The sequence below is a fragment of the Cetorhinus maximus genome, chromosome 15 (genome assembly GCF_964194155.1).
Source record: "Cetorhinus maximus chromosome 15, sCetMax3.hap1.1, whole genome shotgun sequence".
NCBI classification, from domain to species: Eukaryota; Metazoa; Chordata; class Chondrichthyes; order Lamniformes; family Cetorhinidae; genus Cetorhinus; species Cetorhinus maximus.
Window position 1 is genome coordinate 55451064 of NC_135893.1, and position 22346 is coordinate 55473409.

Consider the following 22346-nt stretch of genomic DNA (forward strand, 5'->3'; position numbering starts at 1 on the left):
GCTATGTGAGGTAGCGAGCTGTACAGTTTACGATTGATTCCTGAGTTACGCAGTTCTGAGGGGGATCCAGTGAGATTATTTGACGAAGAGCAGGTGAGTTCTCCCAGTGTCCTGGCTAATAATTACCCCTTGACCAACATCACTAAAACAAATTATCTAGTCATTATCACATTGTTTGTGGGATTTTGCTGTGCGCAAACTGGTGGCCGTGTTTCCTACATTAAAACCATGACTATGCTTCAAAAAGTACTTCACTGGCAGTAAAACCTTAACGATGTCCTGAGCTTGTGAAAGGTGCTATAGAAATGCACATCTATCTTTCTCCCTTTACGCTAGAGGTTTCTCAGTAAAATAAAAACTAGAAGCTGAGGACTCAGTTCCACTTTTAGTGCACTTCATTCTGTGCAGTGCATTTAAGAACATAAGAACTAGGAGCAGGAGTAGGCAATTCAGCCCCTCGAGCCTGCCCCGCCATTTGTTACGATCATGGCTGATCTAATTTCGGCCTCAACTCCAATTTCCCGCCCTCTCCCCATAACCTTTCAACCCATTTCTAATTAAAAATCTGCCTATCTCCTCCTCAAATTTATTCAGCGTCCCGGCATCCACTGCAGTCTGAGGTAGTGAATTCCACAAATTCACGACCCTTTGAGAAAAGTAATTCCTCCTCATCTCTGATTTAAATCTACCACACCTTAGCCTAAAACTATGGCCTCTCGTTCTAGAATGCCCCAGAAAGGGGAACATCCGCTCCACGTCTACTTTGTCAATTTATTTTTTTGGTAGAGCTGTCACTCAGCCTGAGTATTGCGTCACTCACAGCCCATCCTCAATGTGGTTGAATATTGCACTATTGCACTAAATGCAAACTTTAAGCTTTGCATAATGGTTGCTCAGTAGTTAGATAGGAACATTACATATCAATACCCACTTGTTTGGGGCTGAGGGAGGAGCAGAGCTAGAGGTTGAACTTTGCTGCCTCGATCTGATATTAGGTTTTGTGTCAAAAAATGAGAAGTTCTTTAGATTTGAAAAACATTTCAAAATCATTTGATGTGATGAAAAAGGAACTTCATCAGACTCAGCAGTCACTTAGGCAATTCTGCTTTTCATCACTTTTGCAATTTACAATAGCAGCTCACAGGAACGTGGGAGCAGAAGTAGGCCATTTGGCCCATTGAGTCTGCTCCACCATTCAATTAGATCATGGCTGATCATCTAATGATCTCTGTCTTGAACATGCTCAAAGATTGAGCTTCCACATCTCTCTGGGGTAGAAAATTCCAAAGACTCACCATCCTCTGAGTGGAGAAATTCCTCCTTATTTCAGTCTTACGTCGCCTGCCCTTATTCTGCGGCTGTCTCTCCTGGTTCCAGACTCACCAGTCAGGGGAAATATCCTATCTAAGCCTACCCTGTCGTGCCCTGTAAGAATTTTGAGAGTTTCAATGAGATCACCTCTCATTCTTCGAAACCCTAGAGAATACAAGCCCACTTTCCTCAATCCCTCCTCACAAGACAATCCTGCCATCCCAGGGATTAGTCTGGTGAGCCTCTGTTGCACACCCTCTATGGCAAGTATATCCTTCCTTAGATAAGGAGACCAAAACTATACACAATACTCCAGGTGCAGTCTCACCAAGGCTTTATACAATTGCAGCGCGACATCTTTATTTCTGTACTGAAATCCCCTTGTGATGAAGGCCAACAAAGCATTTGCCTTCCTTATTGCTTGCTGCACCTGCATGCTAGCTTTTAGTGACTTATGAACAAGGCCAGGTTCCTCAGACATGAATACTTCCCAACCTCCCACCATTTAAGAAATACTCTGTCTTACTGATTTTTCTGCAGAAGTGGACAACTTCACACTTATTCGCATTATATTCCATCTGCCATGTTCTTTCCCATTCACTTAGCTTTTCCAAATCCCCTTGAAGCCTTCTTGCACCCTCCTCACAAATTACACTCCTACCTAATTTTGTGTCATCAGCAAATTTGGAAATATTACATGGGTCCCCACATCCAAATCATTTATATGGTTTGTGAACAGCTATGGCCCCAGCACTGATCCTTATGGTACTCCACTAGTAACAGCCTGCCATCCTATGAATTACCTGTTTATTCCTACTCTGTTTTCTGTCTACTAACCAACCCTCAATCCATATCAGTATATTACCTTAATACCATGTGCTCTAATTTAGTTTTCTGACCTGTGTTGGACCTTATCAGAAACCTTCTAAAAATCCAAATACATCACATCCACCAGTTCTCTTTTATCTATACTCCAAGTAACATCCTCAGAAAAACTCCAATAAGTTTGTCAAACATGATTTCCCTTTCATAAATCCATGTCGACTCTGCCCAATCATAATCATTATTTTCCAAGTGTCTAGTTATCCTTTATAATAGATTCTAACATTTTTCCCACTGCTGACATCAAACTAACAGGCCTATAGTTCTGTTTTCTCTCTCCCTCCCTTCTTAAATAGCTACTTTCCAGTCTTCAGGAACCTTTCCAGAATGTACAGAGCCTGAATTTCGGTGGAGTGGCAATCAGAGTCGGATTGCCACTCCATTCCTACTCTCTTACCCGGAAATATTCTTGACCCTGTCTCACCCGACCTTTTGAGATTTGGCATGGTGAGATTTGGGCAGGACAGCGTGCTCCAGAGGCCTTCAGTCGAGCGCTGCAGAATTGGATGGAATTTTGCTCCTTTTTTTAATGGCACTGGCTGCCGTAAATCAGGTAAGTTTAAAGGTCCAGCCACTTTCAACCCTGGGACAAGGTAGGTTTGTCGGGTAAGTAGCCAGAATTTGGGGGGCGGAGAGAGGTGGGGTGTGGGCGTTGTAGGATGAGGTGGAGGTAGTCATGGGGTGGGGTGGGAGGCAGTCACAGGGGGGAGGCCCATGAGAGGTCGGTGTGTGTCTGTCGAATAGTTATCCAGAAGCTAGAAGCGTTTTTATTCTTGTAACTTTTTATGGGTAACTATTGATATAACACAGTTGGAACCATCGGAAGTTTACAATTTAAATTACATTTTCAGAGAGTTCCCAAAGAACTTCTTTGCAGACAGAAAGAACACCTACACACATGGTGCCTGTTTCAGCTAAACAAAATGTGACAGCCGTTTGCTGGTTCACCCACCGGGTCAATGTCTGACCAATCAGAATCGAGCTGCCTGGTTTAAATTTTAAACTATGCTTGGCTGTTAATTGTCAGGCATCATCAACTGTTGCATTCTCCATGGCAACTCCTCTATCAGTCAGAGTCCACTTGACAACCAATCAGTGTTCTCTTCTCATACAGTATAAATATGTTGTTTCCTCTGACATTGGTATTTTCTTGCGAATTGTCCTGATGAGTGCAAGATGAATAGCTTTGTCAAAAAAAGTCTCTTTTCAGCAATGCTTAAGTTCTATACTACTAAATGACTATCTTTATTAATACTGATTTCTTTCAGTCCCTCATTTTCACAAGCCCCTTAGTTCCCTAGTATTTTTGGGAGATTTTCTGTATCTTCCTCTGTGAAAACAGATACAAAGTAATTGTTTAGTTTTTCACTATTTCCCAATTCTCCCTTATAATTCTCCTGTCTCTGCCTGTAATAGCCCTACATATGTCCCTGCTAATCTTTTCCTTTTCATGTACCTAAAAAAAAGATTTTATAATCTGTCTGTATGTTTCGCGCTAGCTTGCATACATATTCTCTTTTTCCTTTCTTTCAGTTTCTTGGTCCTCCTTTGCTGGATTCTAAATTGCTTCCAGTGCTTGGACTTATCACTTTTTCTGGCAACCTTATTAGCCACTTCTTTTGGTCTGATACAATCTTTAACATCCTTTGTTAACCACGGTTGATTCACCTTTCCTGTTGGGTTTTTGTATCTTAGAGAAATGTATATTTGTTGCAGACCATGTAATATTTCTTTAAATGCTAGCCATTGCCTACCTACTGTCAAATCTTTTAGTGTATTTTCCCAATCCACCATAGTCAACTTGCTCCTCATGCCTTCATAGTTTCCTTTGTTCAGATTTAAGACCCTAGTTTCAGAATGAACCTAATTCCTTTCAAGCTTAATGCAAAATTCTATCATATTATGCTCATTGATGTGAATCACATTTGCTTTATGTTTGTGCTTTTTCACTTTCTTTCCTGAAGGCATTGACTTCATATGGCACAGTTACTCGGGTACTGCCAAGTAACATTCCCTTTAATTTTTGAGTGTGTGGGTGATTTACTTAAGTGCGTCGCCCTTTTAATTGTAATTTAGAGAGGACAACTTGTGTGCAGCCTATGCCACGCTTTTAGTTTGCTGTGCAGCCATGCACCTTTGAGGCAATGTTGCTGCCAACCCTCTAGTACCTATCCAGTAGCACTGTTCCTCAGGTATTGGTAGGATATTTAGCTGCAGGATGCTGATGCGCACAGAAACATGTACATGCCACAGCAGTCCCTAGATAGCAAGTAGGTTCAAGACCTCTGACTGGTATTTCTCCCCTACAGTTTGGGGTCCTGCCAGCATCTCTGCCATTGAGATAAACCACAGTTTCCTTTGGTTTCTTTCTGGCTGTAAATTAATCTTCTGAGCAACAGCACAAGGGTCTAAATCCCACTCATTGTAGAGTAAGAACCCCGCAGCTCTCCAATTGAACCATGTCCAGAGGAACAAACACACACCCACAAGGCACCCTGAATATTTCTCTGGAGTCCCAATGATGGAAGGATCTGAGATTGGGGCCTCAGTGGGATGGTGACTTCATGGAGTAATGTAGAATGGCGAATCTTATTTTTGTTTGTTTAATGAGTTTGATTCACGCAAATAAGTTTTGCTTCTTTGCATCAGGAGCCTGTGGGGGTCAGAAAGAGGCTAATCCGTATCTTTTGTTTTGATAATTCGCTGGGTGTGGATGTCATTGGCAAGGCTAGTATTTATTACCTATCCCTAGTTGCCCTGAGTTTGATACATGTGCTTCTTGCTCGACCACTTGGGAGGGCAGTTGGCAGAGTCAACCACATTGCTCTGGGACTGGAGTTACATAGAGACTGGACTGGGTAAGGATGCCACGTTTCCTTCCCTAAAGGACATTAGTGAACCAGTTTGGTTTTTCCAGCAATCTGACAGCTTCATGGTCAGTTTTACTAAACTGGCTTTTTGTTTGCAGGTGTTTTTAATTAAATTTAAACTCTCAAATCCACACAGTAGGATTTGAACTTCTGTACTCTGGATTGTTAGTCCAGTAACATAACTAATAAAACCATACTTTCTATACAAGTATAGGAGAGGTGGGGGCTGTGGGTGCCTGAACTGAACTGTTTGCAACCTCAATTAGCTAAACTATTTTTCCCATATAATTACACAAGTTTGCCAGCAAAGTTGAAGCCCATTGATAAAAGGTGCAGTGGCAGCATGGGTACAAAGTTGACTGACAGGAAACAGAAAGTAGTTGTGAACTGTTGTTTTTTGGATTGGAGGAAGGTACACAGTGGGATTTCCCCAGGAGTCAGTACTAGGACCGTTGCGTTTCCTGACCTTACATTAATGACCTAGACTTGGGTGTTCAGGCCGCAATTTCAAAATTTACAGATGTCACAAAACTTGGAAGTATGGTGAAATGTTAGGAGGATAATGATGGACTTCAAGAGGACATTGGCTGGTGGAATGGGCAGATACATGACAGTTAAGATTTAATGCAGAGAAGTGTGAAATGATACATTTTGGTAGGAAGAATGAGAGGCAATATCAAATTAAAAGATTACAATTCTAAAGAGGGTGCAGGAGCAGAGGGACCTGGCCCCTGACAGTATATGTGCACAAATTGTTGAAGGTGGCAGGGCAGATTAATAAAGTGGCTATAAAGGTATGTGTAATCCTGGGCTTCATAGATAGAAGCATAGAGTACAAAAGCAAGGGAGTTATGATGAACTTTTTTCTAAAACACTGGTTTGACCTCAACTGGGTTATTGGGCCTAATTCTGGGCACTGCACTTCAGGAAGGATGTGAAGGCTTTAGCGAACATTCCAGGGATGAGGGACTTCAGTTACTTGGATGGATTGGAGAGGCTGGGTTCTGAAGAAGTCATATTAGACTCAGTATCTCAATATCTTTACAGTGCAGAAGGAGGCCATTCGGCCCATCGAGTTTACACTGGCTCTCTGAAAGAGCATTCAACATAGGCCCACTCCCCTGTTTTATCCCATTAACCTTGCACATTCACCTTCTTCCGGTAGTAATCGAATTTCCTTTTGAATACCTCGATCAAATCTGCCTCCACCACCCATTCAGGAAGTTTGTTCCAGACTCCAACCACCCTCTGGGTGAAAAAAATTTTCCTCACGCCACATTTATTCCTTTTGCCAATTATTTTGAATCTGTGTCCTCTAGTTCTTGTTGTTCTCTTGGGTGGGAACGGTTTTTCACTTTTTATTCTGTCAATACCCCTCAAGATCTTGAATACCTTTGTCAAGTCTCCTCTTAGTCTCCTTTTCTCAAGGAAAACAGTCCCAACCTCTCCAATCTATCCTCATAGCTACAGTTCTTCATCCTGGGAATCATTCTTGTGAATCTCCTCTGTACTCTCTCCAATGCCTTTACATCCTTCCTCAAGTATGGTGCCCAGAACTGGATGTAGTACTCCAGATGAGGCCTATTTGTGTTATACAAGTTCAGCGTAACCTCCTTAATCTTGTACTCAACGCCCCTATTAATAAAGCCTGAGATACTATATGCTTTATTAACTGCTCTCTCAACATGCCCTGCCACCTTCAATGACCCATGTCCGTATACACCGAGGTCCCTCTGTTCCTGCACCTCCTTTAGAGGCTCTCCCTTTATTTTTACATTGTCTCACCATATCTTTCCTGCCAAAACAAATCACCACACACTTCTCTGTATTGAGCTTCATCTGCCACTTGTCTGCCCAATCCACCAACATGCCTATGTCCTTTTGAAGTTCCAGACTATCCCCTGTTATGACCGAGCAGTTGGTAAAGCTGAGTTATTTTTTTTAAAAACCCCAGCGGGAAACTTTAAACAGCTGTCATGACCTATAATTTTAAGTGTTATGTTTGAGATAATTCAGGAATCATACCACCAGTTTTGGAGAGGTTTTATATTAAGCTAAATGAAACATTTTATTAATTTACACAAGTTAAATATATACACATTGCTACAAATTACTACGATTGTAACTTTTAACAAATTCCCAAACTAATCTCCATTAAGGCAACAGCAACCCATAGACTTCACCAGACATCAGGCAAAGCATTTTCACCTTATGAATTGAAAATGAGGTTTTTTCACTTTGGTTCCTGTGGAGACAGTTGGAGGCTTACAGCTGCTTTTGATCTCACATTGCCTCTGCTCTACACACACAAAACTGCTGAAGTTATACCTAGCACAGCCCACTGAATGTAAATTCTCATTGTATCACCAGCCTCTTCTAACAATAAAACCCTTTTTGCAGTACCAATTTATTAGCAATATAAACATATTGCTTGGCACCTGCTAGATAGGTGTCAGTTTTCACCCCACTTCTTGAATGCTCTATTCAAAAAATGCACTCTACCTCTCTGTTTGCATCTCAAAACTAGTACACATCAAAGCACCCAGACTAGCTGGCTTTAATCCAATTAAGACACACCCACAGACTAAACCTCTATTTTAAAAGAAAAATATTTTCCAATAATATATACATTAATAGCTTCATGACATCCCCACCACAGTTGACAACATTTCTAATCCTTGCATCATCTGCAAATTTTGAAATCATGCCCTGCAGACCGCAGTTTAGGCCATTAATATATATCAGGAAGAGCAAGAGTCCCAACACTGACTGCTGAGGAACTCCGCTATAAACCTTCCCCCAATCTGAAAATCAACTATTTATCTGTTTCCTGTCACTCAGCCAATTTCTTATCCAAGTGCTGACTTTCCCTTTTATTCCATGACCTAGAATTTTGCTCACAAGCCTGTTGTGTGGCACTGTATCAAATGCCTTTTGAAAATCCACATACACCGCATCAACAGCGTTTCCTTTGTCAACCTTCTCTGTTACCTCCTCAAAAAATGCCAGCAAGTTAGTTAAACATGATTTTCCCTTGATGAATCCATGCTGGCTTTCCTTAATTATCCTGCACTTGTCTAAGTGATTATTGATTTTGTCTTGTACTATAGTTTCCCAAAGCCTCCCTACCACTGAGGTCAAACTAACTTGCCTGTAGTTCCCAGCATTATCCTTGCACCCCTTTTTGAACAAAGGTGTAACATTTGCAGTTCTCCAGTCCCTTGGCACCTCCCCTGTATCTAAGGAAGACTGGAAGATTATCACTAGTGCCTCTACAATTTCCACTCACTTCCCTCAGTACTCTTTGATGTATCCTGGTGCCTTATCTATTTTAAGTAAGGATACCCTTTCCAACACCACCTTCCTCTCAATTGTAAGTTCTTCTAGTGTACCAGTTACCTCCTCTCTCACCTCGGCCCGGGTAGCAAGATCTTCCTTTGTAAGGACAGATGCAAAGTACTCGTTCAACATCTTTGCTATTTCTCCAGCCTTCACATGCAAGCCCCCTTTTTTGCCCCTAATCGACCATACTCTTTCTTTTACCACCCTTTTATTATTTACATGCTTATAAAAGAACTTGGGATCCCCTTTTATGTTTGCTGCCAACCTCTTTTCATGCTATCTCCTTGCTTTTCTTATTAGTTTCTTCACTTCCCCTCTGATCCTTCTATATTCAGCCTGATTCTCCATTGTATTTTCTACCTGACCTCTCTCGTATGTGCACTTCTTCATTTTCATCTTTACCTCTATCTCTCTCGTCATCCAGGACACTCTGGATTTATTTGTCCTACCTTTCCCCTTCAAGGGAATATACCTTGACATTGCTTGCAATACTTTTTCTTTGAAGGTGGCAGTAGTGATCTGATATGTAATACACCTTTAAGACAAGTGTAATGTAAGATCACATGATCTTAATACCCAATAGCAGACTAGCACAGGCTACCTCTGTGGGAGAGTCTTGAGTTAGACACTGAAAGAGTGAAGACAGAGTTTTGAGCTGTGAGCACACAAGTGTAGCTGCTGTGTTTAGTTTGTAAGTAAATAGCATGTGTTTATTCTAACAATGATCTCCGGATGTTCTCTGTCTCTGTACCAACTCGGTCACCCCGAATCAAGCGTGCAACCCAGATCCTTTAGCCCCAACAAACCAAAGTGCACTGGATCCAACAAACTGGCGACAAGCGTAAAAGAATGAAAAGCCACGGAAAAAAGTGAGGAAGAATGAAGGAAATCAGAAGAACCAAAATCGCGCCGTATTACGCACGGTAGTTTTAAGTAAAAGAAAATTTCCTCCTTGATCATCGAAGTAGTCCCCTCAGAGCATGCTGCAATTTGGAAGGGCTGGGTGGAGCCTTTCGACCCAACCTCAGACGACTGGCCTCACTGTTGAATGCCTCGTGTTTTTCTTCCAGGTGGATGACATTGAGGGGAGGAGAAGAGGCGCGCGATCCTTCTGTCTATGTGTGGGAGTAAGACATATGGACTAATTTGAAATCTGTTGGTGCCCAGTGCCCCAGACTCAAAGTTTTGATGACTTAGTGAACCTCGTAAAGAATCATTACCAACCCAAGCCATCGGTGACGATGCAATGGTTTAAATTTAACTGAAGAATTAGCGCTGCGGGGAAGACAGTTGCTTGTTATGTGGCAAGCCTGAAGCAATTAACTGAACATTGTGAGTTCGGTACATCTATCAATGATATGCTTAGAGATAGTTTGGTGTGCGATGTAAAGGAAAATGCAATTCGGAAGAGATTACCGGCTGAAACAAATTTAGATTTTCAGAAGGCATTGGAAATCGCTCTGGTAATGGAAGGTGCAGTGCAAGACTCAGACTCCATATAAGGAGTGCAAAATGGTGCCTTCCTGCACATTGGGTAGGGAGCCTCAACCAAAAAGAGCGCGAAAGTGCTGAGCTTTATTCAGAAGCGGGAAGCAGCCATCACTAGCAGACAAATTAAAAGGGGCAATTTAGCAGCAAAAACAGGGCATAATAGTAATAGAGGTGGAAACAGACAACTTTGTAATGAACCAGTTTAAAAAGATTGAATGTTTCTTTCTACCATCGATATGGACACCTCATGAGACATTGTAAAGATAGAATCAGGCAGACCTGCAGACAAAAGCAAGTCTGCAATGAGATTAACAGCATTGAAAAGCCTGAAGTAATAGATCCTGATATCTATTCGTTATGTAATTTAAAGGTAGGAAAAACAGAGCCTATCTATGTAACCATGAGTGTGAATGAGAAGCCTGTCAGAATGGAGATGGATACTGGTGCAGCCACTACAGTGATCAGTGAGCATACATTCTTCCTGATTCAGGTATTTAAAAGTAAGCTGTATTTAGAAGAAACTGATAAATTTAAAACTTACACAGGAGAATACATATGCTCTTGGCTTGTATGTCATGTCAGAGTACACTGCGGAGCTCAACAGTGAGATTACCCTTGATGGTAGTAGAAGGTGAGGGACCTAATCTCCTCAGATGAAACCGGCTGAAAGAAATTAAGTTGGAATGGACAGAAATCTTCCAACTGAAAACTAATGCACTTTCACAGCTACTACAAAAATATGCCTCAGTTTTTAAAGAAGAACTTGGAAAAATTTGGGGCTACAAGCAAAAATTCATGTAGACCCAGAGGCAACACCAAGATTCATGAAGGCAAGACCAGTCAGTACCTTATGCGATGTGGGATAGACACCGAATTGGGCAGATTAGAAAAACTGGGAGTGATCCAACCAGTACAATTTTCTGAGTGGGCAGCTCCGATTGTACCTGTTCTTAAACCTGACTGAAGCATTCAAATTTGTGGGGACTATAAATTATCAGTCAATCAAGTAGCAAAATTGGATAGACACCGCATACCTAAAATTGAAGATTTAGATGCTAAATTGACGGGTGGAACGGGCTTACACGAAGTTAGATTTGAGTCATGCCTACCAACAATTGGAATTAGAGAAGGCATCCCAGAAGTTTGTCACTATAAATACATGTAAGGGATTGTACCAATACACCTGTTTACCTTTTGGCATATCTTCTGCTTGCACCATATTCCAAAGAACCATGGAAAGTCTACTACAGGAATTGCCCTGTGTTGTAGTTTATTTGGATGACGTTCTCGTGACTGGACTCACTGAAAAGGAACATTTGATGAACTTGGAAGAAGTTCTGAAATGTTTTTTGCAGGTGGGAGTGAGATTGAAAAAGGAAAAGTGCACATTCCAGGCAAAAGAGATAACTTACCTAAGTCACAAGGTAGATTCACATGGCCTACATCCAGTTGAAGAAAAAGTGAAAGCCATTAGAGAAGCCCTAGATCCAAAGAATACATTTGAACTGAAATCATTCTTGGGGGGTGATCAATTACTATGGATGCTTCTTGCCTAATTTTTCGACAGAACTGGCATCATTGTATTGCTTGCTCAAGAAAAACCAGAGATGGTCATGGTAAACACCACAAGAAGAAGCTTTCACAAAAGTGAAACAGTTGTTACAATCATCTACACTTCTAGTAAATTTTGACCCAAAAAAAAGTTGATAGTAACGTGTGACGCATCACCCTATGGAGTGGGAGCAGTGCTTTCCCATCGAATGGATGATGGATCAGAATGACCCACAGCATATGTGTCAAGGACACTCAGTACTGCAGAGAAAAAAATACTCAGATTGAAAAAGAAGGCCTGGCAATAATTTTCGGTGTTAAGAAGCTTCTTCAATATGTACAAGGTCGTCACCTTACTATCATAACGGACCACAAGCCATTATTAGGACTATTCGGGGAAGAAGACAAGGCTATACCCCCTATATCATCAGCAAGAGTACAAAGATGGGCGTTGACCTTGGCAGCGTATGAGTATACTTTTATTCATAGACCCAGAAGTCAAATTGCAAATGCAGATGCATTCAATCTTCTACCCTTGCAAGTAAGAGATGAGGATGTTCCAATTCCTCAGGAATTCATTTTGTTATTGAATTTTCTGGGCTCATCGCCGATATGTGCAAGGCAAATGAAAGATTGGACAAATCGAGACCCAGTCTTATCTAAAGTGAGAAATCAAGTTCTTCGTGGTTGGTCACAAAAACCAGAATCGGATGAAATGAAACCATATTTCCATAGAAAATATGAGAGAACCAGCCAAGAAGGTATTTTATTGTGGGGACCTCGAGTGATTGTTTCTCCAGAAGGTCAAAGCCATTGTTATCCAAACTTCACACTGCACATCCCGGAATTTCCAAAATGAAGGCAATAACATGTAGCTATATGTGGTAGCCAGGAATGGATGGAGAAATAGAAAACTTAGTGAGAAGCTGTATGCAGTGTCAACAAGTACAAAAATTGCCTGCAACAGCCCCGTTACACCCCTGGGATTGGCTAGGAAGACCGTGGGTGTGAGTACACACTGTGTGGGACTTTTTATGGGAACAATGTTTCTACTTATCGTAGATGCTTATTCAAAATGGATGGACATGTACAAAGTGAGGTCACCCATGTCTTCAGCGACAATAGACAAGCTACGACAAAGTTTTGTAATTAATGGATTACCTGAAGTGCTAGTATCAGATAATGCAGCAGTATTCACAAGTGCTGAATTTAACCAATTTACAAGTCTCAACGATATTGTTCATGTGAAAACACCGCCATACCACACTTCTTCAAATGGACTCGCCAAGAGAGCAGTTCAGATGTTCAAATCAGATATGAAGAAATTGTCTGGAGATTCGATAGTGACTAAATTAGCATGATTTCCAGCATAGAACCGCCCCTCATTCAACAACAGGTGTCACACCAGCGGAATTGTTGATGAAGTGCTGTCTCTGATCGAGATTGAGCTTAATCATGACAAACTTTGGTGGGGGGGAAGGTAGAAAGCAGGCAGCAAAGTCAAAAAATTGGACATGATTGTCACAGTCGGTACAGAACATTTAATGTAGGAGAGAAAGTATTTGTGAAAAATTTTAGAGAAGGACCAGCATGGTTGGTTGGCAAGATAAGTGCAGTAACTGGACCTCTTTCCTACCATGTGAAAGTCGAAGGTCGAGTAATTAGGAGACACGTGGATCACATAAGAGGAGAAACCAAATACCCAGAGATGATTCCACAAGTGTTCGAGACTGAATCAACATTTCCTGTTGAAAGAACTCAACTGAGTACAAATGTGATTGAAGGGCTGAATGTACCTGAAAAGTCGAAGAAACAGATTTACTGGTATCTACTGAGGAACTAGATGCTCAGACGACTCCAGTAAAGGAAGTTCCAAATCAAATTTCAGAAGCTGTAGAGCTGTATGCGTCTACACGCATAAGGAAACCCCCAGAGAGACTGACTTTGTAAATAATTGATCTATGTAAATAACTTGGTATATCAAAAAATTGTAAAATGTAATTTTCATTAAAGGGGAGGGTGATGGAGTAATCTGCCATGTAATACGCATTTTAAGACAAGTGCTGTAATGTAAGATCACAAGATCTTAATACCCAATAGCAGAGCTGGCTACCTCTGTGGGGAGAGTCTTGAGTTAGACACTGAAGAGTGAAGACAGAGTTTTGAGTTGTGAGCACACAAGTGTAGCTTCTGAGTTTAGTTTGGAAATAAACAGCATGTATTTATTCTAATAATTTCCTGATGTTCTCTGTCTCTACCAACTCGGCCACCCCAAGTGTGTAACCCAGATCTTTTAGCCCCAATAAACCAAAGGGCACTGGATCCAACAGTGGCCTATTGTTCAGCCACTGTCTTTTTTCTCAACATTTGATTCCAACTCGCTCGACTCAGATGCATTCCCATCCCATCGAAGTTGGCTTTCCCCCAATTAATTATCCCTGCTCTGGATTGTTCTGTCCTTTTCCATGATTAACCTTAACCTTGTGATACAATGGTTGCTGTCCCACTGACATTTGACCTGCTTGAGCCAACTCATTCCTCAGAGCCAGGTCCAAAAGTGCATGTCCTCTTGTTGGACTGGAAACATTCTGCTGCAGAAAATTATCTTGAACACATTCCAAGGACTCTTTTCTCCGCCCCCCCGCCCCTTTTGTCCTTTTGTACTATTCCTATCCCAGTCTATATTTGGATTATTGAAGTCTCCATTATGATTACTCTATAACTCTTGCACCTCTCTGTAATTTCTTTGCAAATTTGTTTCTCCACATCTCTTCCACTAGTTGGTGGTCTATATACTACACCAGTTAATGTTATTGCACCTTTCCTATTCTTTACCTCTAGCCAGAGAGATTCTGTCCTTGACCCCTCTGGAACATCCTCTCTCTCCAGTACTGTAATGCCATCCTTAACCAGTATTGCCACTCCCCATCCCTGCTTTTCTTCCTTTCCTGTCTCCTAAACGCCTTGTACCCAGGAGTATTTAATGCCCAGCTATGCCCTTCTTTGAGCCAGGTCTCTGTTACAGCAATAATATCATAATTTCATTTGTCAACCTGTGCCTGCAGTTCACCTGCCTTATTAATCATACTCCGTGCATTCACATACATACACATTAGCCCTGATTTAGGCTTTTTTACTTTCCCGCTTATTCTGACCCCATCTAATGACTTACTGTTGCCTACTCTATTCCTATCAAAGTCTCCATGTATTCTAGAACAAAAACAAAAATACCTGGAAAAACTCAGCAGGTCTGACAGCATCTGCGGAGAGGGATACAGTTGATGTTTCGAGTTCGTATGACCCTTCATCAGAACTAAGACACAGAAATGAGACGAAATATATGCTGGTAGAAGGGGGTGGGACAGGAGAGCTTGATAGAGGGCCAGTGATAGGTGGAGGCCAAGAAGAGACTGCCAAAGATGTCTCCAAGTATTCTATCTACCTTCATGCAACTCTGATATATCCTCGTTATCAGTGGATACTTCACTACTTCCCACTGCCAGTTTTTCTCCTCTGCACTCTGAATTTTCCCACAGGTTCCCACTCTCCTGCTAATCTAGGTTAAACCCTCCCCAACAGCACTAGCAAACCTCCCCACTAGGACACTAGTCCCAGCCCTGTTAAGTTGTAACCCGTCCTTCTTGTACAGGTCCCACCTGCCCAGAACTGAGCCCAATGCCTCAGAAATCTAAAGCCGTCCCTCCTACTCCATTTCTTCAACCATATGTTGAACTGCTCAATCTTCCTAACTCTTAACGCTGTTTCTTTCTCCACAGAAGTTGCCAGACCTGAGTTCTTCCAGCTCTTTGTTTTTATTTTAGATCTCCAGCATCTGCAGTTTTTTTGCTTTTATTTTATTGAAGGAGCTGTGTTTGTTCTCCTTGGAGAAGATATTTGATGGTGATGCTCAAAATTACAAAAGGGTCTAGGCAGAGTAAAACTGTTCCCATTGGCGAAAGGGTCGAGAACCAGAAGACATTGATTTAAGATGACTAGCAAACCTGAGGGACCTGGAAAAAGTTTTCTCTCTATGAGTGGTTAGGAGCTAGAAATCAACACCAGAGTGTGGTGGAGGTAGATTCAATCATGGCTTTCTAAAAACTATTGAGCCCCAGATGTATGAAAATACAGTGAGATTTGAAAAACAGATTCAAATAAACAAAGTACTTGTAGCTTGGATACTTTTTTGTTTCAAATTGTTCTCTTTGGTTCAATCTGTGGTTGAAACAATTAAGTGCAGGGAGCAGTGTAGATAATCAACAGCACTTGTGTAGGATGCCTGGAATTTTATCAACCTGCTGATTAAATTAGTGTAACTTTGGTTATTGGTTTGTTATCAGATGGCCTTTGTCAGCATAGTATGACATGTCAACATTGTAGAGGCTTCTCAGAAAAGGCCTTATCTTTATTCAGCTGGAATCACGCCAGTGCTTTTGGAATATTCGTGTTGGTAATTTCCAATTGTGTGCATCCTATAAAAAGGGCCTTGAACTGCAGAGATGTTTGGTTGTCTTACAGCTCATGCACAGACTATTAACAGTAACTGAACTACTCAAACACTATGTATAGTCTAATCTTTATTTTTCTGTAATATTTTATATTTGCTTGTCCTGCCATAGTTTTAAAATAAGGCCCAGTGTTCTGAATAGTTGAATGGTTCACTGAGCCACGGGTGTTCTGTCATCCAACTGTATCGCACCCAACTCTCCTTCCAAAACCTCACCAATAACAGTTTGGATTAAATCACTGTGCAACCAAGGTTGGGTAGAAGATGCTGCAAAATATCAGGAAAATACAGCTGCTGTTGGAAATCTGGGATAAAAAAACACAAATGGCTGGAAGAGGAATCCAGTTGCACCTGTAAGGAGAGAAGACACGCCCACAATTCAGGTGTGGAAACCTCTTCAAAATGCCAGCAAATTGAATCCTTTTCAGTTGTGACTGGGCAAACCTGCCTGCTTCCTGTTTGATACTCTAGGACCGCCTGTGTGCTTCCAATATCTCGTGTTCTTTGAGTTGCTTTAGGTTTAGAAATAGTTGTAGATATGTCTTGCTGTTACTACACATCTTCCTGTTTCTCTGAAAGGTTGTTTTCACTGGAGAAAAATGCAGGGAAAGTTGCCTTTGTTAAAGAGTTACCATCACCGTTGACAGCTGAGACAAAAGCAAATCATAACTTCTGTCCATAGCATGTGTCCTGCAGCTTCCTGACCCTTTCACTAATTCAAACCTAACTAGTGTCACCTCCCTTTCCCACCTCATGCCACTTATTCCACAGCTCTCCTCTTTGTCAGCCTTTGGTTGTCATTTACTTCTCCTATCCCAAACATCTGTCCTTGGCACATGGGCGTATTGATATATCTTGCTCCCACACTACCAAATACCCAGCCTTGTGCTCACTATTAAACTTGGTCGACAAGCAGCTCCCCTCTGTCCAGAGGCAGTGGCATTAGCAATAAGCTAGCAACATACTAAGTTTCTCTTATAAAGTAGGAAACTTCTCAAAACTGTTTTCCTCCTTTTTGCCTAATTAGGTTAGATTAATGGGGGTGGGGATAGAGCAAGAGATTGTAAGTAAATTCCCCGACAAATGGCTTCTCTGTCAAAGTCTGTCTGTCACATGAGCCAGCCCTGTAACGAGTGTTCATTCTCTTCAATCTCCAGTGCATTACAGGCATGACCAGTTGGATGAGTTTATCAAAAATATCAACACCCATCTACAACCTCTCTTCATGGAGATCAGGAAGGGGATGAGTGAGGTTGATGGACAGCAGCATTATGCTCTGGTGAGTGGGAAGTGTGATGTCTTTGTGGTTTTCACTTCTGGTGGTTGGTAGAAGATCGGGCAGAATTTGGGCAAAGTTATCTAGATGAAATAACCACATGCCCAGAACTATAAGTGGGGAAAAAAAGTTGCGTCAATTTATCAAAGCAGTGAGCATTCTACAAAAGCAAGATCTGTGAACTAACCTGGAAATGCACTGACCTCTTCAGATCTTTCTGTCATCTCTGTAGATGAAGGATAAGGACTGAGCAGCAAGGGCACTCTCACAGCCGTGCTGTACATGACTCATTACCCTCTTTACTTTCTAATGCTGTCTTGGAGTCCCTGAATCCAGCACAGGAGCTGTAGAACTCTTTCCATTTTTTTCCTGTAGGTTGAGTTCCATGTCAGTGACAAACCAAAGTCTATCTCTGATTTATGTTTCTTGTTTTCTTGCTATACTTGAGTGCTTGACTCCTGACCCAAAGTTTATAGATTTGAGTTATATCCTCTTGTTTTGCCTCCAACTGAACTTCACAGAAACTGTGGATGACATTTGGTGCTCAGGCTTCGTTCCTTCTTTACACTGGCAGATGGGTATAAGCACCTCTGACAGGTGTAATAAACTATCACAGGTAGCCACTGGAGGCTGATATCCCTTACTTTCTGCACCTTAAATGTCTGCTCAGGGTTGTCTGCCCAGGGTTCCCAGAAGGCTGAGTCTGAGATACACCTCCTTTACATTACGGTGAGACCTCCATGTGCTGTACCGCTGCTATACAAGTGCAGGAGATGAAACACCTGCCCTTTTATTTCCTCTCTCATTATCCAAGGCCCCAAATATTCCTTTCCAGTGATTTACATCACTTTTTTAAAAAAAAGAGCGCAGAGTGGGGAGACTTAATTTTAAAGGAGCGCGGAGAGCAGGGAGACGTTGTTTAAAAAAGAGAGTGGGGAGAAGTCACGAATAACAACGTGACGCGAGTGTAGGGAAAGCAGCTGATTGGTGAGTATTTCTAGTCTTTAAAATAAAAGCAAGGTCTTTAGTTTGTGTTGAAGTCTCTTTTTTCTCTCTTTTTCATAAAAATAACTTGTTAAGTATAAGATCGATACTGGTGTAGAAAAAATTAATCACAAAGTGTAAAGAGTGGGGTATTCTTCAAGTCTAAAGACCAGAGATACTAGAGTAATTTATTAATTAAGTTAAATACGATAGTGATGGCAGGACAGGTGATGTGTTGCTGCTACAGCATATGGTAGCTGCTGGACACTAAGGTGATCCAGACCAAACACATCTGTAGTAAGCATTTGCAGCTTGAGGATCTTTGAGTTGAGGAGCTGGAGTCTGAGCTGCAGACGTTGCGCCACATCAGGGAGGGGGTCACACTCCTCAGATTAGGTAATTCAAACTTGTACTGTGATCAGGGACAGGAGGGTGTGACTACAGATGAAGCAAGTATGGGGACCCAGGGGGTAGCGTTCGAGGAAATTTGGCCCCTGCAATTGTCCAACAGCTTACGAGGTTCTTGCAAGCTGTGTGGATGAGAGCGGGGACTGCAGGGAGGATAAGCGAACTGACCACGACAGCATGGTACAGGGAACCATTCAAGTGGGGGGAGGAAATAGGAACATAGTGGTAGGCGACAGTATAATTGGGGGGATAAATACTCTTCTCTGCAGCTGTGAGTGTGAGTCCTGAAGGTTGCGTTGCCTGCCTGGTGCCAGGGTTAGGGACGACATCTCAGGGCTGGAGAGGAACTTGGAGTGGGAGGGGAAGGATCCAGTTGTCGTCGTCCACGATGGTACCAACAACATTGATAGGACTAGAAAGTTGGTTGTGCTGAAAGAATTTGAACAGTTAGGAGCTAAATTAAAAAACAGAACCTCCAAGGTAATAATCTCAGGGTTGCAACCTGAGCCACGGGCAAACTGGCATAGGGTAAATAAAGTCAAGGATTTAAATGATGTGGCTCAAAGATTGGTGTGGGAGGAATGGGTTTCAGTGCATGGGGCACTGGCACCAGGACTGGGGCAGAAGGAAGCTGTTCTGGCGGGATGGGCTTCACTTGAACTGCACTGGGACCAGTGTCCTGGTGAATCAAATAACTAGGGCTGTAGAGAGGGGTTTAAACTAAATGGGGGAGGGGGGTGGGGGGTTAGGGTTCTGGAGAGGGAATATGTAGGCTTACAAAGCAAAAAGATAAGGCAGCATTGCAGGGCAGCTATTTAGGTAATGATACCCAGAGTGTACAAACATTTTTTAAAAAAGCAGCAAATAGGGTCAAAGGGGGGGGGAAAAAATGGTAAAAAAGCAAAATTAATGCTGCTTTACTTAAATGCACGTAGTATTCGGAGCAAAATAAATGAATTAATGGCACAAATGGAAGTTAATGGGTATGATCTTATAGCCAATACGGGGACATGGTTACAAGGAGATCAAAGCTGGGAACTAATATTCAGGGATAGGTGACTTTTTGGAAGGACAGGCAGGAAAGAAAGGGTGATGGGGTAGCTTTGTTAGTGCGAGATGGAATAAGTACGATGTCAAGAAATGATCTTGGATCAGAAGATGCAGAATCCATGTGGGTGGAGGTATGAAATAACAAGGGGAAGACGGTAGGAGTGGTCTATAGACTCCCTAACAGTAGCTATACTGTAGGGCAGAGAATAAATCAGGAGATAATGAGGGCATGTAAAAAAAAAAGGCAGCACCTTAATCATAGGTGCCTTTAATCTTCATGTAGATTGGGAAAATCGAATTGGCAGAGATACCCGCAAGCAAGAATTCATAAGAGTGTATTCGGGACAGTTTCTTAGAATAATATGTTGTGGATCCAACCAGGGATCAGGCTATTTTGGATCTGGTAGTGTGTAATGAGGCAGGCATAATAAATGATCTCAGATCAGCTAAGATCTCATTGATTAGCGGAGCAGACTCGATGGGCTGAATGGCCTACTTCTGCTCCTACATCTTATGGTCTTATCATTTGATTAAACTGTGCTAGTTCTTGACAGGGCTGCTATTTTGGGGAAAAGGGTGTTGAAATGCCAGTGGGCCCAGCTTTTGCGAACCAATTAAAAGAACAGTATTGACAACAGCTCTGGAAAAATCACTGGGCAAGACCTTTCAGATTTTGGTATGGGGAGGGGCATGAAGTGACTTAAAAAAAATGAAGAGTATGCAGAGTCCATTAGGTTTGAAAATGGGTAGTGTATATTAACACACACAATCAGTTTATGGGGGGCGTAATGCTCTTGAACATCCCTGACCTCTGATACTTTGCACCCTGTCCTGCCAACTGAACCTCAACCTGATCATTGTATGCAAGATAGCCCATGTTCTCAAGAACCTGCCCCTCAGATCGGTGCGCTTTTGCATCTGCGCAGCTGGTTACAGAATCACAGAATTGTTATGATGCAGACAGAGGCCATTCAGCCCATCTTGTCTGTACCAGCTCTCCAAGTGAGCATTATGACTTAGTGTCATGCTCCTGCCTTTTTACCATAACCCTGCACATTGTTTCGATTTAAATAATCATCTAATGCCCTCTTGAATGCCTTGATTGAACCTGCTTCCACCATACTTCCAGGCAGCGCATTCCAGACTCGAACCACTTGCTGCGTGAAAAAGTTTTTTCTCATATTTCATTTGCTTCTTTTGCAAATCACTTTAAATCTGTGCCCTCTTGTTCTCGATCCTTTTACGAGCGGGAACAGTTTCTCCCTATCTACTCTATCCAGCCCCCTCCTGATTTTGAACACCTCTATCAAATCTCCTCTTAGTCTTCTCTCCAAAGAGAACAGCCCCAACCTCTCCAATCTATCTTTGTAACTGAAGTTTCTCATCCCTGGAACCATTCTTGTAAACTCTCTCCAAATCGTTCACATCCTTGCTACAGTGTGGCACCCAGAACTGTACACGATACTCCAGCTGAGGCCTAACTAGTGTCTTATATAAGCTCATCATAACCTCCCTGCTCTTATACACTATGCCCCTCTTAATAAAGCCCAGGATACTGTATGCTTTAACTGCTCTCTCCACCTGTCCTGCCACCTTCAATGATCTATGCACATATCAAGCCAGGTCCCTCTGCTCCTGCACCCCCTTAAGAATTGTACCCCTTACTTTATATTGCCTCTCCATGTTCTTCCTACCAAAATGCATCACCTCACACTTCTCCGCATTGAATTTCATCTGCCACCTATCTGCTGAATGAAAGCTCCCAGACTGCAGGTTCTTGTAAAGTGCCATTAATCTCCCTCTTGCACTTTCTCCAGATTAACCTTGCGGAGACTGAGATCACCAGGATGGCATTCGATTACACAGAAACTGAATTGGAACTGTTCAAGAAAACTGTGAGTACAACAGTCTCTTCAGTGCCTCATATTTCAAACACCGCACTTGTCTGTTTAAATTTCACCCACATCTGTGAAGTTTTGAGAGTTTTCTGTTGTGAAAACTCTTCAATCTTAATTAAAACTGAAGAGCTTTAAATCAGCAGCGGGTTTCTAACCTTTCAGTTTGTAGTGAATTATAGAAGTAAGAATTTTGTGGAACTCAAAGCCACATCAGAATTTAACACAACTCTTAACCATCTTCCTGCTCTGGAAACTTGACCTTTTCAGATCTTCCTACCTGGGATGTCAAAATGTTGTAATAGTGCAAATTATGGGAACTCCGCACATAGGCAACTATTTCTACTGTGTCTGGCAAAACACCTGATCTGGACAAAATTAATGGAGCCATGGACTTGAACAGAGTTTTGGACAAACTAACAACACCCAGCTAATGGAAATGTTGAATGTTACATCTTGCATTTCTTTGTTTTATTTAAAGGCTGTCATAAATCAGGGTTGTCTGTTTTTAATACGTTAATAGACTGATAATGTACCATAGCGCTGGCCATTCAGAGTCACACTGAAGCCTTTCTCTCAAGGCCAGTGTACATCCGTCCAAACAAAATACTTTAATCAGCTCCTGATTTTAGGTAGACAAATGCTGCACAGCATTAATGATCAGCCAGTTACTGTTCCTGAGCAGCTGCTGCTTCCTTCGTTTGGTTGATGGCAGAAGGATGTGTGTGTCCAGTTCCTTGCTGGAATTGGCTCCCTTCAGAATCTGAGATTGATTGGGT

At 42.0% G+C, this 22346-nt stretch overlaps 1 protein-coding gene across 1 annotated transcript in view; it reads left to right on the top strand.

The window, feature by feature from the left end:
* The window catches only part of nsmce1 (NSE1 component of SMC5/6 complex), a 56728-nt gene that overhangs the window by 19404 nt on the left and 14978 nt on the right, over window positions 1–22346 (top strand). Inside the window, exons 3-4 of the mRNA XM_078558431.1 lie at window positions 17112–17233; window positions 21490–21567. Coding sequence (XP_078414557.1) covers window positions 17112–17233; window positions 21490–21567 — 200 coding nt within the window. The remainder of the gene's footprint in view (window positions 1–17111; window positions 17234–21489; window positions 21568–22346) is intronic.